Source organism: Typha latifolia, chromosome 3 (assembly GCF_019914945.1).
Source record: "Typha latifolia isolate L0001 chromosome 3, TyphaL0001v2, whole genome shotgun sequence".
NCBI classification, from domain to species: Eukaryota; Viridiplantae; Streptophyta; class Magnoliopsida; order Poales; family Typhaceae; genus Typha; species Typha latifolia.
In genome coordinates, this window is record NC_133088.1 from 16,453,937 (window position 1) to 16,471,414 (window position 17,478).

General features: G+C 35.8%; 2 protein-coding genes across 10 annotated transcripts; both read right to left on the bottom strand.

Annotated features, from left to right (window-relative positions):
• Nucleotides 1-1,413: 1,413 nt before the first annotated feature.
• On the bottom strand, nucleotides 1,414-11,279 carry LOC140784558 (E3 ubiquitin-protein ligase BRE1-like 1). 2 transcript variants are annotated; one of them, XM_073132039.1, is made up of 19 exons: nucleotides 10,740-11,279; nucleotides 9,677-9,838; nucleotides 9,505-9,592; nucleotides 8,114-8,338; nucleotides 7,836-8,003; nucleotides 7,272-7,465; nucleotides 7,089-7,172; nucleotides 6,875-6,994; nucleotides 6,587-6,773; nucleotides 6,329-6,489; nucleotides 6,164-6,235; nucleotides 5,975-6,051; nucleotides 4,045-4,239; nucleotides 3,793-3,865; nucleotides 3,633-3,719; nucleotides 2,564-2,701; nucleotides 2,232-2,434; nucleotides 1,990-2,155; nucleotides 1,414-1,885 (listed from the first exon to the last, which is right to left on the bottom strand). In XM_073132039.1, exons 1-19 carry the CDS (start codon nucleotides 10,851-10,853, stop codon nucleotides 1,754-1,756), a joined length of 2,646 nt encoding a protein of 881 aa, XP_072988140.1. In that variant the 5' UTR covers nucleotides 10,854-11,279; the 3' UTR covers nucleotides 1,414-1,753. The 2 variants fall into 2 exon arrangements, with proteins under 2 accessions (XP_072988140.1, XP_072988141.1); XM_073132040.1 differs by lacking the exon at nucleotides 10,740-11,279 and adding an exon at nucleotides 10,524-10,614.
• Nucleotides 11,280-11,784: 505 nt separating this feature from the next.
• Nucleotides 11,785-16,701, bottom strand: LOC140784974 (uncharacterized). Of its 8 annotated transcripts, none has more exons than XM_073132638.1 (10): nucleotides 16,584-16,701; nucleotides 16,364-16,467; nucleotides 15,079-15,189; nucleotides 14,468-14,600; nucleotides 14,132-14,348; nucleotides 13,525-13,653; nucleotides 13,351-13,400; nucleotides 13,155-13,252; nucleotides 12,791-13,078; nucleotides 11,785-12,463 (listed from the first exon to the last, which is right to left on the bottom strand). In XM_073132638.1, the coding sequence occupies exons 3-10, from the start codon at nucleotides 15,124-15,126 to the stop codon at nucleotides 11,975-11,977; spliced, it is 1,452 nt and encodes a 483-aa protein (XP_072988739.1). In that variant the 5' UTR covers nucleotides 15,127-15,189; nucleotides 16,364-16,467; nucleotides 16,584-16,701; the 3' UTR covers nucleotides 11,785-11,974. The 8 variants fall into 8 exon arrangements, with proteins under 8 accessions (XP_072988739.1, XP_072988737.1, XP_072988743.1 ...); XM_073132636.1 differs by having other exon boundaries at nucleotides 16,364-16,462; nucleotides 16,584-16,700; XM_073132642.1 differs by having other exon boundaries at nucleotides 15,079-15,128; nucleotides 16,364-16,462; nucleotides 16,584-16,682.
• Nucleotides 16,702-17,478: the final 777 nt, after the last annotated feature.

Consider the following 17,478-nt stretch of genomic DNA (forward strand, 5'->3'; position numbering starts at 1 on the left):
GAAGAGAATATGAGAGGATAGAAAGATGGGAAAAAAATAAAGGTAAGGCAATAACTAAAGAAAAGTAATAAAATATTTAGTTAGATGATAAAAAGGGGTATAGCTAGATAGGCATCTTAGCTAGATGAGATGCCTTTAATGATGTGTTGTTATTTTTAAGTTTGGTTGTGAAAAACTCTACTAACCGAGTATTCAAATAATAATTTATCTCAAATACTAATTTACTAATATATACTTCTCTCTTATCTCCTATCCTATCTAATATTTTATATTTATCAACAAAATCTAATTTACTATTTTACTTCATGATCACTTCAATCGTTTATTATGTCAATAATTTTCTCTTTTTCTCTTCTCTTCTCATTTGTCCATTATAAAAAAAATTATTTTAATTATCCATCAAAATACCTCCTAAATTTATTAACTGATTTATAATTAAACATCATAACAGCTTAAACTGATATAAACTATTTTATACAAATTTAAGAAATGAGCACAATTTAAAATGTTTAGAAGTTACTTCCTACAACTTGGCTTGACAGCCTGCAAGCAAAAATATGGTCTCACTGTTGCTGCAAAACGTTTACAAACGGATGCCATTTTTTTGCACACAGAAAAAGTTCATTTAGGCTTTTCCCTAAATGTGAAGTAATAAATCTCTGTTTAATATGCACCAAAAGAAGGGGAAAAGAGATGCCGTAGCCGAACGACCATTTAGTATATACAGAAAAACATTGAATGCATGAAAAATTACTCAACTGCTGTTTGGTATAAGTGCAACTACTAACAATTATCCTAACAGTGCTTATTTTTATCACTTATCAGCTAAAAGATGCAACCACCCCATGATAAGTTACCACCAGAAAAGACTATACATACATAAAATTTCTTCAAAAGAAAAGGACTAATCAGACATCTAACTTATAGCAAGACACTCAAAGAACTGGAAATATACGCCCATAAGAACAAGTTAACGTCTGATAAGATTAAACACATATACCCATCTTATCACGAGACTCGGACGAAATTTCAATCCTGTGTATTGCAACATCTTAAAGTTGACACAAACTCTCGAAAAAAAAGAGAAAATACTCGTCATGAACCTCTGTGATAAAAATCAAAAGTTGCAAAATCATTCTTAGAAGAGGCAAGCCAAGTATCAAACATAATCTGTTCATCAAAAAGCTACAAAATTTGCTCCAGAGAGAGAAAGCACAATGGACCAACATTAATAGAAATTATTTATCATCAAATAAAGATTAAAAGTAAAATCATATCAAAGAATGAACCTTTTATCATTGCCAATAACTGAAAAGAATTGTGCTGTACTGGAAGAATCAACGAAATTACCTTAGATTTTCTTATTAACTAATTAAGTGCAAGTTCAGACTATCCGTAGTTTACAGCGCAAGGTAAGCAGGGAAATGGTGGGCTCTTCTTTGGATTTCCAAATAATAGAATGACATGGAAGATTGCTCAGATAGTTTGACGGCTGAGCATGGGAATTTACAAAGATGATCAGAAAACCATATGAGGAGATTCCTACCCTAGAATCTGGATCTCCACTACCAACCAATCTGCCATCTTAAGGAGAGGAGTGTCCTCTATAAAGAAATCAACCCCTCCCAAATATATTACAGAAACTGACCAAAGCAAGGCAAGAAAAACTCCAGCATCAGAGAACTTTATCTTCACTTAAAATCGGGAATCTTTGACAACCATCTTAACTAAAAACCACCGTCTACTCCCTGGATCATATATAGATTGGTTTGACATCATTGGGTCCAAAGCTTGAGCCACAGGTAGGGCACTTGCGGTGCCGACTCTCAATGCTCTTTTGAACACATTGATTACAGAACAAATGGTAGCACTTGGCAACCACAACCTAAAATATGTTTCAGACAGTGGTAGACGGTTAATCCAGCTTATAAGAAATACAAAACCTAATATATACTTAAACTATAAGGACACTTTAGTCCAAAAGTTTACCTCTTTCTGTCGGTCATGACAGATACCACATTTTAATATTCCCCTGTATTCTCCAACTTCCTGTCGAAGCTTTTCCAGGACTGATGAGCCCTCAGCTTGCGATCTAAGAGATACAGCTTTTCTTGTCATCACTTCCAAGCTCTCTTCTATTCTTTTCTTGTTAAACCTGATTCATCATACATCTATGAGCTTCAGCAGACTAAACTCATCAAGAGTTAAAAAAATAGAAGTGGCCCGACTACCTCTCCTTCTCTAGTTCAACAAGAAGCTCAGCAACATCCAGTCGGCTCATCTCAACCCTTGTTTGCACTCCATCAAATGATTGTCTTAATTGCTGAGTCTCACCTCGTACATCCACCAGCTTCCTTTGAGCATCCTCCAAAGAAACAGATTTCTGCCACCCGTCCTCCACAAGTTGGCCAACCTGCTCCGACCAGACTTTTAACTACAAAAAGTAAATACTTGTTTCATGATCCTTGCTCAGAGCAAACCTTTTAACTGCGAAAAATATATACTTATGCTTCAACTTCCTCATAGCAGCCATTTTAAAGAGATACGTTCTTTTCTCTTTTACCTGGTCATCTAATTGTACAATTTTGAGATTGTACAAATCCAACAATGAGTTTGCTTGCTGCAACTTTCTGTCCAAAGATTGCACTTCTAAATGCAGAGCATTCTGCACTTGCCTAGCTTTCACGCTTTCCAGAACAAGCTGCATAAATTATCAGAATGGGCAATCTCACTCCAAATAAAGCATGATAATCATTAAAAAGTTGGCTGACATAAACATGCTAAGTCAAAAGAAAGATATAAACAGGCATGATAAAATTCTGTTCAGCACTTGAACTTGGTCGGTATCCAGTTTTTCCTAACAACCTATAAATGATTTTTCTTTCTCTCTGGGCAGTTAATTGTATACAATAAAGATGCAAGCGCAAAATTGACTTGACAGAAAGACGAATCTTTTAGAATTGGATCGATCACAAATAGATTCTAAGTCGATGGATCTCAAGGAAAACCCAAGTTACTACTTTGGATTTATTAGTCATCACATTATAGAATTGGATTCATCACAGAGTTGATTCTTTCATTTAGAGAGGGATTAACTACTGATTATAGTCATACTAAGTTTACATACCACTTCTAATTTCAAAATTTTGTAAATTCAACGGAAACGCCTCCACACTTTATTTGCCCTGACTCCTGAGAAGTCCTAGTATACAAGGTATAAAGGAATCGAAGTCACATGAAATGTCCCTCCAAGTCATCAAGAGAAAGGAATTCGGTACATACGCGTAACTACTAACTACTAGATCTACAAACATTAATGCAGTTAGAGTTCTCTTGTAAAATGTGGCACATTTCTCTTCTATTCTATACCAAGTGATGGTGGTTAGATGGTATGACTTGCATATATGTAACTACTAACTACTAGATCTACAAACACTAATACAATTAAAAGTCCCTTGTTTACATGTGGCACGTTTCTCTTCTATTCTATACCAAGTGATGGTGGCTAAATGGTATGACATGCATGGAAGTTGCCACACTCCATATTATAATCACTAATGTTATAGGAATAGATACATAATACTACTAAGTTACTCATAGAAAAACTCAAAATTCATCCATAAGAAAAACACCTTAATATTGTAATCGTCTCTCTCTGTAACTTGTTGCAGCAAGTGTTGATTCTGAGTTTGCATATCTTCATATGCTTGGCCAATACTCTGGAAAATGGAACTTTATTTAGTCCGGAAGAAAGCTACCATATACTTATGATACTTGAAAGAAGATTGTAACCTCAATCTCAGACAGATATGCATCGCCTTCTTCGTGTTTAGATTTCAAAGTTTCAGATAATCGACCTAGATCCCTGCACAGAAAGAAAAACTATAACTACATGCTATCATAGTTAAGAATGTAAGCAATCTCCAATACGTATTCTGCTTTGAGCAGAGAAGTGCTATTAAAAGAGTAACTCAAGGTAGAGATTTTGTAATCTGACAAAAGTAACTAGAAGACTTCCATGATTTTTCAGGAAAAATAAGGTACCTCTCAGAGGCCTCCAATTTCTGCCTTAATTCAGCAATTTCAGCTTCAGCAGTAGCTAATCTCTGCTGGGATATTGCCTCAGCTTCATTAGCTGCCTTAACTCGCAACTCCAATTTGTGTTCATCAAGAGATGATTTGAGAATCTGAACGAGAGCCCATGCCCTGTATTCTGCATCTCTGGAGTCCATTACATCCCTGCCATAGCAAAAATGCTTAAGCAAATAATTGGGTAGCATCCTAAAGAGAGATAACAATGAAGATAAACATGCGAGTATTTAAAAGATATTGAGGTGTGGAGACAAATCAGACACGTCTTGAGTCGGGCATTCAAACAGATGCTTCCAGAGAGCAGGTGTTCAAACACATTGTCGGGATTTCTCTACTTTGGCATTGGGCATCCACACGTACCCACAAATCTGGTTGGGTTAGGTTTTCTTTAAAACCTATATATATGACTTGTATCTAAAGGAGTTTGTATGAGTGCGAGAATATTGTGAAAAACTTAGAGCTGTATAGAGAGAAAAGAGAGGAAGAACTTGAAGTTCTTGGTTTTGGGCTGAGAGGACTTTTTTCCCTTGCAATCTCTTTTGATTCTACATAATGAACTCAGTGGGATCTCCTATGGAGATAGCCCTAGTGGGTTGAATTATGTGAAATCTATCTCTTTTGCTTGTGACTGTTTTTCTTTCTTCTTGCTTTCTTGTTGTTCCCAACAATAAAAAATAAATAAATAAATAAATAAAAAACAAACAAACAAAAGGAAGTGCATATTCTCACTTGACCATCAAAGTCAACCAATGGGCAGTCTTCCATCTAACAGTAGAAGTGTTATTTGTTTAACATACTCCATATAAGTGAAACCAAGTATGTATTGAATCTAATAATTCTACTTGAGAGTTGGTGAGGCATATATTGGAACAATTAGACTTGCTTCAAATCTAATAAACCAAATTTATTCCAATCTAAATCGCAGCCATATTTGATTTGCAAGCTATGCAGCTCATATATTTTTGCTAAACTACGATAACACAAGTGGCACAATGAGTAGCATTTAGATGTGCATGAGGATGCACATGAAATAGAGCAAGGATGTTTTCACTACAAACCTGATAAGGGCAATTTAAATCTGAATGGCAGGCTACCAGGTTACTACATCATTGTAGACAAAAAATATAAGAGAAACACCAGGATATGAAGCATTTACCCAGTACATGTTCATAGAAGCAACAGAACTACACTTCAATTTCTTATTTAAAGTGCCACGAGTGAAAATGAACTTTAAAAATGCTTTGCAACCATAAATTTACTAAATGTACAGTGCCTTAAAAAAACAGAAATCTAAATAAATTGACAAAACAAAAACATGATAAAACATTATTCAATAGAAATCTAAATGTACAATGCCATTAAATAAACAGAAAACTAGATGTACAGTGCTTCGCAACCATAAAATTGCCCATAAATGGGAGTTCCTCATTAGTTATCCATTTTCAGACCATTAGAGATCTGAATCAAGTTAGTGAAATATCACTTCACCACCAACCTTGTTAAGACAACTGCAAATAGACTTTTTTTTATCAATTTTTATCCAAAGATGTGTCCTACAAAGAATTATAGTAAAATAAAAGAAGAAAAGACTTATGCCTACAGCTGATGAGCAAAAATAAAACATCTTTCTTCTTCAAATTTAAAAGTTAGCAATATATTCTACAGGAAACCCCAAATGAAGTAGGAAAGTATACTTTCATAGGAACTGGCCTGACAAGAAATAGTCATTCCAGATAGTAGCAAAGAGGATATGACAAAGTTCAGAACAAAATAGATTGCAATCTAGTCTACCAAAATACCTAAAGAAAATTAAAAACCAAAATTCAACGACCAAAAAGAAAAGGAGTGACAGAGTGGCATAAAACATATAAAATTTACCAACCTGGAGTCAGTGGATTCACGTCTATACATTTCCAGAAATAGCTTCAACTCCTGGCTAGTCTTTCTTATATCTTGAGCCTACATTGTTATAACAATGCCATTTAGAATTAAAAAGATCCAGCTAATATGGAAATAAAACATATAAAAGAATACCGCATACAATCTAGTATGAAAGAAAAGGAAAGCATACCGCAGTTCTCAGTCTCTTTATTTCAGAAAGATCTTGAGCGGATCTTCCAGATAAAGAAACCAATTCATTTTCCTGTACAAAGGAAACAGTTTGACTGAGTTCTATATGGCAAACTAACTTATATAAATAGATAACTGGTTCCTGGCCCGTTTGCCACAACCTTACCTTCCGATTCAATATACAAGAAAGAGACTGAACTTCTGCTCGCAAAGACTGCAGTTTTGAAGCAGCCTCCTTGTGTTTGCTAAGTTCACTTTGCATTACATCCATGTCCTTAGGTAGTGATGATACAAGTGTTTTGAATTCTGAGACAATTTCTTTCCTGCCTGAAAAGTAGATGAATATCTTGAAATGCTTGACCAACAAGATGAAAAGAAGATACACTACTGTTTTGAAGTAGAATCCAAGGACTAATCCAAATACCTGGTCCTCTTGCAGCTTCTTCAAGCTTCACCTCTAACAAAGTCTTTCCATCAATTAGCTTCTGTAAGTCGTGCTCTAGCTCAGATATTCTAGATTCAAAATGACCAGAAACCCTATGAGAAATATCAGCTAGGTCAACTTTTACAGTCACTTCCTTTTCATGCCAAATGAAGTTCTCCTTTTCAACCTATTATAAAGAATTCAAGAAGAGGTCTCAGCATCTCAAAAGATGAGTTTCCAGAACACCACATCCATATAAGCTACACATATCTACCGACCAGTAACCACCTGTAATTTCTCCAATGATGTCCGACATCGTTCCATTTCTTCTTTTGACTTTTGCAATTGTTCACTCAGCAGCTGAAAAGCTCTAGACGAAGATATAGTCTTGATATTCATCAAAGTGTTCTGTCAATCATTGGTAACACACAGAGTGAATTTATCTATGCTTGGAAAAGGAATGCTATAAACAAGAATGATTGATATAGTAAACTAAACCAACCTGAAAACTAGCTAATTTATTTAGAATTTCAGTTCTCTCTTCATGTAGTCTCCTGATTTCCGCTAGTCGGTTTGAAACCAACTCCTGCACAAAATATATAAGAGAACATAACGTCTCACCATTTCAACATATGAAATAGCATAACCACTGACAAGGAATTGGTGTTTAAGTGTCAATATTTACCGATAAATCTTTTAGAGTAACCTCCATATCTTGCAGTTCTTTTTGTTTATCTCTGATCTTCTCTCCAGTAACATGTTTATTTCCTAATGCTGGAAATAGAATAGGAGTCCCTTGAGCTGCATCTTTTGTTGTCTTTAAAATTGCCAGCTTACGATTGCTTTCTTCCAACTCAGCAACAGTACTCAACAATTCCTCTTAAAAATTACAAGAGATAAAGGTCAATGCAGAAATAATATATACCGAGAATTAGAGTAGATGCTATCAGTCAAATATTTGATAGTGTTAACATATGTTTGACAGTGCAGGTGCACTAGAATTGGCTCCCGATGTCCAGATGAAATCCTCATATGTTAACAAGGTATGCCTTAGGCAACAACTGGCACCAATCTAATAGCTAACTAAATTGAAAACCTTGATGCATTTCTGTCCATAAACTGTCATTGGATCTATGAAAAATTTTGATAAGAAAATATGTTGGCTGGATACCCAAATGTATTACATATAAGCAGATATATGTAAATAATAAGCCTAGACTAAGCCATCCCGCAGATTTAAATAACATACCTGTTAAACGTCTATGTTCAGCCTTATTTTGGGCATTCAAATCTCTATGGTTCTGGACTTTCTCTGCTACCTGTCTGTGCTTCAAATGAAGGTCACCTGTTTCTATTAGAACATTACTAAGTTCCACCAGTAGTTCATTAGCAGTACTCTGCAGTTGTCTACTGGAATCTATACACAAAAGCAGATAAGTGAGGTCAGATGCATGTACCCGTTATGTAGTCGAGCTGATAATCTATTGAAACAATGACAACAATGAAATAAAAATTTAGAATGCTTACCATCTTTCGGTAGAGTCGCCAGGAGAGCTGAAGCAAGCTCCTTATTTACATGCCACACGTCATTAAATGAAGACATGACATTTCCCAAGACGCTATTTGTTGATGATTGTGTTCTGTGAATATCATTTTCCATTTGGCTAGGGGACACAAACCCTGAACTTTCAGTAGCACCTGTTTCCAGGAGTCTGCATAAAAAATCCTCCTCTGTGGGACATGATGTGCCATCTGAATGAGATCAGCAAGCTGAATAAGCATAAAACTAATAATCGAGAAAAGAACTAAATTGGAGCATAAAGATTTTTGACAGATATTGACAACAAAAACATCATGCTTTTAAAGCTCGAAAATTGGTTATCAGGAAGAGGCTTTCCCAAGAAGCATACTATTTGATATCAAAATAAGTGAAGACAACTAGGACTTGTTAACTGAGAGTCTGGTAATTCATTTTCATGTCTACTAATTGATTTTGAACTACTTCTAAAATTCATTCTTCTGTATCCTTTTCTTTGGTGTTCCAGTAACAATCCACTTATCAATTTGTTGTGTCCTCACCCTATTAGTTGCAATCTACTACCTGTTTCCATTTAAAAAAAGTTGTACATTTATGCATTATCTTATTTCCTTGTCACCAACTCCATTTTAATAAAATAAATGCTGAAGAAGAAACCACTACCAATTAGTGGCAAACTATGAGCAGGAGGAAATTGGAAAGATAAGAGTTCCCACAAAGGAACTTGGGAAAAAAATCTAAGCTTCCATGAGCAGTTTTTCTTCTTTATATTGTAAAAAAGACCAAGTGTTTGTACAATTTTTCACAAGGCTTATCATGTTAATGACACGGCGTGTGCCGACCTTTTGCTTGGTACAATACATATTGCTGGCACGTGTCATGCCGAGTTGATGTATCATTGACTCACTGAATAATCCTCACATGCTGAAAAACAATCTTTAAACATTTCTAGGACATTAAATAAGGACTAAATTAAAATCCTTCAACACTAGGTTTTGGGGATAAACTGAAATTTTCCTTGAATTTCTAAAATTTAAAGTATAATTTATATACATAAAGCACCAAAATGAAAGGAGATATCAAAAATGATGAAAGAGAACTCAAATTAGGTTTATTTAAATAAGATATCGAAATACCCATGCTGATAATTCACTGGCATAATACTTATCGATCTATGCCGACTGTACCAACCAGCACGACAACCCATTATTTATCTACTCATAAAAAAAACCTTTACTTCAAATTTATTTCGCAACGTGGATATAAAATCCTTCAAAAGATGAGAAAATGAATAAAGTGCTTATTTTAAAAAAAATGTGGAAATCAATGTACACTGTAAGCTATAGGCAAATTTACAAGTAAGAATATACAAAAATCTCACCCTCTGGCATATGATTACAGCCTAAATTGATTCCATGATTTGAAGATCCATTTGTGCAGGCAGAAATTGATTCCAAATCACCAACAAGCTGTCAAGAACAAAACCAACAAATTTTCTAATGCTAATAATCAGTGTTTGTAGATTATTCATATTAGATAGGACAAAAATTCACCTGTTCCCAGGAATCATTAACGATGATTAATGCATCAGTGTGAGTCCTTTGTTTCTCTTTTAGCTGATTGAATCTGTTCTCAAGAGCAAGATACTCAAATTTCTGGGCTTCTAGTTGTTCAGCAAGCTTCTGATTTTTGTATTTAAGCACTGCAACATCAATCTGTATAAATTGAAGAAACAGAAAATAAACATGTTAGTTTAGGAGAACAGAAGTTTAAAAAGCAGTTAAATACCCTTCTAACCAAAAGTTTGACTTGCAATTTGAAAATAATTAGATCTTTGGTTAAATCTTTTAATTATCTTCCCACAACTTTTCTGATCCCAAGGTGAACCTGTGGCTAGAGAAGTGTTAAATATTTGGTCAAAGATTTAGCATGAACTCTTCACCACATAATATATATTCCTCCCCCATCCTCCCCAAAAAAGTGTTTTTTGTAAATATCTTCTGTCAAAATACACTTAAAATGGAAAGATACATAAAAGATCAGCTGACATTCACAAGGCAAACATAGCATTGCATTTAAAAGGTCTGTGCTATACTGCTAGATGCAATAAGTACAGGTCGAATAGTTACTCTATTTCTTACAGGAAAGCAAGACAAACAATATGCATCAGAAGTTACTGCTGAACTCCACTACATTCATTCCCTTCAAGAATAAAAAAGTACCATAAGTATGCACCACCTTTAACTCACGTTTTCCACTGCAGTCCACAAGAGCACTCTACAAACCTTTACTGATTTATTTTTATTAATACTTTCTTGTTTCTTCATCCTCAATCAACCAGGCAATCAACTTCAAATGAAATACAGCAAATTAAAACACTGCCTATCAAATGGAATCTACCAGAAAATGACTTCGTGTACACTGGGAAGCAAGATAGCCACTACCCAGCCCATAAGTATCTTCAACACTTAGCATCATCATTCCCTACAACCCTGGAAACTTGCAGTAGAAATAACAAATCCCCTAAAAGAATGAGAACTAGCATCGAAAAGAACTTAATTCCCATGATTACACATATAGACAACTTGCATAAAACATGAGAAAAAACAATCACACCTTCTTGTCCTCCGAACAGGGAGTGAGCGGCTGCTTCTTGGCCGCCGCACCGGCCGTAGGGGAGATGGAACTGAAATGCCGCCGCTTCCGGTCCGGCTCTCCGGTACTCCCCATAGCCCTACTAGCTACTGAGGATCGAGAAACCCTACTTGACTGCTGCAAACTCACATGTGAGCAAGTAAAAGCAACCAATTTCCAACCGAGGAGGCAAAGATCGATATAGATAAGGATCGAAGTGCAAATCCTCAACCTTAGAATATAGATCACCAACAAGAATTGGAAAAAAGAAAAGAGGTGGGAAAAAGCGCGAGGAAAACTAGGGCAAAAGGGCAAACACAAGATTGAGATCTTTTAGGGGGCAAGAAACGAATTTTATAGTAGTTTCGGCCTTGACCCGGGACGAGGACGAAGAGGGGCTGGGAATTCCTTGGGAACAAAGAGGAGATGGAGGGTTTTCTCGGTAGGAAGCGAGAGAGGGAGACGAGCTCAGCAAGGGCAGAGAGAGAAGAAGAAAAGTGGGGATTATGCGAATGCGAGAACGGAAGGAGACCAGGGAAGAATTACTTTTTGCGGTATAGTGAGGGTAGTACCGTCACTTGACAATTTGTTACGACCACGTGTCTTTCACGCGACCAACGAAGGAGAGTACTACGCCGCAGTTGATTGGCTGAAAGCCCAGAGTGTAGGAATTTGCTACATCTACACTATTAGCTCATTTTTGTCACACGTTCATACCCTCAACTATTTTTTTTTTTTAAATAAATAACCTTAACTGAAAACGTTACCCGTGATATTCTCAAATTTTCTCTCTATATTTTCTCTACAATAAAAATAAAATAATTCTCAGAGGCTCTAAAATTAATCAAATAGTCACGTGGCAATTTAAAAAAAAATGATAATCTAACGGTATTTTATATTGTGAGTCAATAGCACAGAATATAAATAAAATGATCTTATATAAAAATGGGCAATAATTTAAGTCCTATTACTAGTATAATAAAGGCAATAAAGAATAGAAGTAACCAGTCCCAAGGTAGGTGCGAGCTTTTCCCTTAAATCTTAAATCTTATATAATTGTTCTCCATATAGCATTCAAATTTAAGTTATAACTTTCTGGTGATCAAGGAAAACCATCTCCAGATTCGTATTAAGGAAAAAGATATCACTACAGTTAGTTCGCTAAATACATTACAGGCAGCAAAAGTATATATAGAACTTGACAAGCTAATCAAATCTTATTCATCTTTCATGGCCATTTCATGCCTTCTCCTCTGGCCAACCTCCACAAGCAATGTCAGCAGGGCTTCACACACTTGTGAAGTATCTGCTTCACCAGGATCATCCTTCAAGGAAGAATAAACCATCCATGCATGGTCCAGCTTTCTTCCTGGCCGGACTACCACTGACCCGGGAACTTCAGCATCCCTCCTAGTGACAAGACCATCACTCTTTTCACCATACCTGACCTGCAGAAGCTGTGAACAGGCAGCCATTGCAGCAGCAAGCGGCATAACCACTGGGACCCTGGTAGTTTGACCGTCCGCAAGAGGCGCAGCAATAGGGAGATCAACATGTGCAACATGAGACAAGGTGGTGAGGACACTCGGGGTGATGCTAGCTTCTGTGTGGAAGGAGACTACAGGAAGTTCCCGAGGTAATGGGTGCTTCCTCAGAAACTCTTTCCTTTTCTCATATGTCAGATCTTCCAGAGCCTGCAGATCACCCTGTGAGTGCATAAAGAAAATGGTCACAGTTTAGTATATGTGAATTGGGTTCAAATTATGACCCCTCAACATTATGCTGCCAGTGTGATTTTACTATCTCAACATCCTCATCAACCCTCAAGCCTAACAAATCTTCTTTATTTTTCTTCCAAACAGCCATAGGAGAATGTATGCCAAATGGGTTACTGCCAATGACTAAATTAAATTTCAACAGTTATGAACAACAAAGGGATACTCTAAAGCAAATACGGCAAGCAGCAAACAGAAGTTCATATATAAGCATAAATAATCAGCTTGTCTCATATAAATAAAGCATAGAGAAAGTACCTTCATAACTTTACATATCAGAATCTCCATAAGTTTCCGTAGTCTGACATAGTCCCCAAGCTGCCCTTCTCGCAGAATATCTGAAGCGACTGGGCTACCTCCATATGGACTCTGTGCTAATACCAGCCCCGCAACTTTATCTTTTAGATCAGGCCAATAAAGAGATAGGGCTGCTGCTGCATCTACTCCCCCTTTGCTATGTCCAAGAAGTAAAACACGTTTCTGGGATCCCCAATAAATTTCTTCTATGTACTCTTTTATCTCTCTAGCATTTTTAGCAATTGATGCCTGTAATATAGTTCACAATCAATCTGATAAATAACAAAAATATAACCAACGAAATCATGAGTAAATGAATAACAACCTCACTGTGAATCTTGGCAATATGGCAAGCCAACCCCATCTTTGAGAAGCATACTTTTGTATTGACAAAATAAAGGGGCCCATGGTTGCTAAACATACCTGTAGGCTATTATATTTAGTAAAACACAAGACAAACATGAAATACTACCACATATTCACACCTTTTCCCTCTTATCAAAAATAAATGTCACACCTACCTGGAACCAACAGATAGACCATTGAATTCGGCAACTTATGTTCATTTTTCCTGGAAAGATGAGAAAAACTCAAGTATGACAAACATCCATATCATATATAGAATAGTTTTTAATTCTGTTTAGCAATATATTGGTTAGATTGTCAAGGTAACATTTCTTGCAAAGATTGCCAACCTTATGCTCTCAAGCAATTCCAGAAATCGCCTAGTTCCATCTTCAGTTGGAGGCATGTTTCCATCCCTTTGTAGCCATCCAATGTCATCCGCTGAGCCACGAACAGTTTTTCGAGCCCGATCTACAAGACTGCAAATAAACTTGTCAAACAATAAGCATCAAGAAAATTTTAATTTAAGCAGCAGTAGAACTAAACGAGTTCACGAAATACTATTGATTACCCAATTGTCTGATGATACATGAATTCCTTTACACAGTTGATATATTTTGAATGATAAAATTTCATAATGTCTTAAAAAGAACATTAAACTGTATTGATACCAAGTGTCAAGCTGCCTATCACAATATTTCTTCCCTTGTGTTGGTCTTTCCTGTATATATACATTAGTACATTAAATTACGTGCTTATTACACAAGACACATAGGATAGTTCGGCGCTCATTCTAATTATTACAATACTTTAACCTTCGAGCAAGAACTTTTCTAGCAGAACAAAAACTTGGCATTCAATAGCGAGACAAACACATGTTGTAATTAATTGTAGATGCAACCAATATACTAAAAATTTTAGAGGGAAAATTACATATGAGCATTGAAGAATTCATACTCTTGAAAAATTGAAGATCCATTTCGAAAAATACTGGTGGATAACATAGGTTCAATTTTATCCCGTAATTGACTTCCAGTAGAACTTGTAGATGGACCACCGCTGGTACTACTTGATTCTTCGTAAATCGTAGAGCTACTCGAAAGTGAAGACCTATTGGTGGCTTGTTCTGGGGGTAGTATTATTAATTCCTGGCCCTCATCAGGTGCACCTTCCACTATCAAGTTGACAGAGAGCGAAGTAATTGCAATTCAGTAACTCAGTTCAGCACTATCAAAAGTTGTGAAGCATCATAAAGACAAATTTGTGACTTCTAAAATTTACCAAGGCACTCACCTCCATAACCTGAGAAACATTGGGTGAAATATGAAGTTGTCTGTGCTAGATAAGAAGCTGCTTCACTTAAAGCTGGTATGGATGCAAATAATTGGGAGTTAAGACCCTCATCTGCTGAATAATCATCATCAACCTAGAATCATCAACTAATTGTTTCAAAAAAATAGAAAGCTGATAAATTGGTTACAGCTAGTTCTGATGTCAACTTGGAAACAAGAAGATAATACACTATCATTCAAAATGAGCTATATGCATAATGTGCAGGTCTGCATATTGGGGATCAAGATAATCAAATTCTGCACTGTGTAACCAGTAAACAGCAATATGACATCAATATCTCAGCAAGTCACGGACGCAAGATATCATATATTTACATCAAATGCAACTTCAGAAAATAGTTTAATACTGACAAGAAAATAAAACTTAACCAACATAAATCTGATTTATTTGCTCAAAAATTCAGTCCCACAATAATATTGTATCACAATGAAAAATATTAACACTTGGTCTGATAATAGTCATCAAATCATACACCAATTATGGTTTAGATCAAAGGCCTAAATGGGACTCCTGAAATAATGCGAACAGAATTTCAAATTATGATCACTTACCAATACACCGCTAGCTGAATCCACCAGCTCAGAAGGCCTGTCCTCCATATCTAACTAGAACCACATCATCATTAATACCGAGCATCGTGCAATAAGTTCTTACTAATAAAGCTGCATGGATGTAACAGATAAGAAAAGGCATGAAATGCACATGCAAGGAATTGTCAAATGAGTACACACAATGTGACATTAATTCCGATGTAGAAGCAATGTAATATTACATCAAAAGAAACTGCAGAATACATGGCCTAGCCTATTTGACAACTATGAAAAGAATATTCATTCCAGATGTAATTTCAAAAGGATCTAAATTATTTCTTTCTTCAATTTTATGGAAATGCAATCAAAATTTAGAAAACCTTCAAAGGCCTTTCCTATAGTTCAAAAACCACACTAAGATATTTTTGTATACACAAGCATGTATCATAACTGAGATAGGATGAGCAACTGAACATACAAGAGGGTTGTAGAAGAAATGTTAAGGAATGAGTGAAGTAGGTAGGCACCACGCAAAGCAGTCATCACCATGACAAATAAAGTGATTCAACGGATTGATGTTCTTATAAACTGAGCTCAAAGAACTACAAGTCTTGAATATAAGCTACTAGATGACTGTCTCATTGATTCCACATTGAACAATTTACTTTGTCTTCCTATTGTTAGGGTTTTGTTCCTTTTATTCTGATCATTTAGTGATTGAAATGTTACTCCGTTTAAGGGCCCTCTTTGATTGCTTGAGGAGTTTTTCTAGTTTCTAGTGAATATTACGAGGAAGACCTTTTCCCCAAACTAGGATCAAAATGATAAGACTATTGTATAAACTGCATAGGAACCCCTTTCTACTAAATTATCTGAGATCTTTTCATTATGAACATTAATAGGATAGCAACTAGCTGTTTCTCTGACTATGCTTTATATATTGCCATCAGAGGCCACAACTTTATTTCTTCTTCCAACCACAACTCGATTCCTTCTTCGCACCCAGAGGGAAAGCAAGGAGCAAGAAGCAAGAAAATGGCCAGCTAAAATAAATCCCTAAGAAGCCGGGTAACTTCATCGGGCTACTTAGTTTACAAGACGGCCATACTCCATAATCCTTACCAAAATAGATGAATCTAGTTGTAGCATGCACATAGCATCAATAATGTTTCCAATAAATATAAAAAGTAAGAAAACGTATGCGAAATCTAACTGCAAAAACAACCCGTGACATGGACGTGACGAATCCACAAAAGCAATTAGATCTAAACATTCGTAATTCAACAAATAAGGGAAGAGACGATACCGGTGAGAGATAAGCAAAAGAGAAAGTTCCCTTCTTATTTCTCAGTTGGTTTCCTCTTTACGAAGATCTTACGCAGCAATGGAACTCAATTATCGAACCCTAATCTTCAAAAAAATTAGTATCAAAAGCTCAAGAACGATCGAGGAAGAAGAAGAAGAGATCGACGGAAAGTGTCAACGAAGATTGGGAAAGCGGCGAGACGAAGGCATCGGAATTTTACCCATTCTTGGCGGTTATAAACGGATTTGTAGGAACAGTTCTTCAACTCGCAGACGTAACGCATCACATTTCCCTCGTTCCTGCGGTTTATACTGCGAATTTTCTTACCTTCGACTTTCGTTTTCATCTACCTTTTTTGGGGTACATTGTAAATTCCACGTGATTTTTCCCATTTAAAAAAAAATCTGCTTTTTTTCTAAGTTATTATCTGAAAAAAAAATATTAATGAAGGGGAGATCTTTTAGATTATAATTAATAAAAAGAAGGTTAGGCCGGGCAAGGCAAGACGAGATAAAAAAATAACAAAAAAATGACATGGTTAGGATTGTCAAAATAATCGGCTCGAGCTCGACTCGAGCTCGGCTCGATAATGCTCGATCAAGCTATGCTCGAAAATAGGCTGAGCCAAGCTTGATCATTAAAGCTAGGCTCGAAATTAAATTCGTGCCAAGCTTCATTCTGAGTCGACTCGATCGATAAAGCTCGAATATATATATATAAGTAATATCAAACTAATATGAACCATCATATCAAAACACTTTCACCCCGTTCAAAATTTCAGCCACACAATTATCTTTATTGTTTGTAATTTATATTTTGGTTGCATGTAGTTTTTTGACATAATATATCTTTGTTACTTGTAATTTATATTTTGGTTGCTTATAGTTTTCTAACTCATTTATTTTTATTACTTGTAATTTATATTTTGGTAATATTTATATATTTATAACTGAATTAGGTTTTATTTCAAGCTTGATTCAAGCCTGAATTAATTCAAGCTTGTTCAGGCTTGAAAATGGTTTGAAATTGATAAGACTTGAAATTGCTAATTGAGCACTTGACTCGAGTTCGAAATTGGCTCAGATTGAAATTATTTCAATTCAAGCTTGATCACA

What these genes read in the sequence shown, in the direction of transcription:
- LOC140784558 (XM_073132039.1), bottom strand. Translation starts at nt 10,853, where the DNA reads ATGGGGAGTACCGGAGAGCCGGACCGGAAGCGGCGGCATTTCAGTTCC. An exon ending in CTTGTATATTGAATCGGAAG is followed by an intron (nt 6,236 to 6,328) that starts GTAAGGTTGTGG and finishes TCCTTTGTACAG; the next exon opens with GAAAATGAATTGGTTTCTTT. An exon ending in CATATCTGTCTGAGATTGAG is followed by an intron (nt 3,720 to 3,792) that starts GTTACAATCTTC and finishes TCCATTTTCCAG; the next exon opens with AGTATTGGCCAAGCATATGA.
- LOC140784974 (XM_073132638.1), bottom strand. Translation starts at nt 15,126, where the DNA reads ATGGAGGACAGGCCTTCTGAGCTGGTGGATTCAGCTAGCGGTGTATTG. An exon ending in ATGTTTCTCAGGTTATGGAG is followed by an intron (nt 14,349 to 14,467) that starts GTGAGTGCCTTG and finishes TCAACTTGATAG; the next exon opens with TGGAAGGTGCACCTGATGAG. An exon ending in GAATTGCTTGAGAGCATAAG is followed by an intron (nt 13,401 to 13,524) that starts GTTGGCAATCTT and finishes TCATCTTTCCAG; the next exon opens with GAAAAATGAACATAAGTTGC.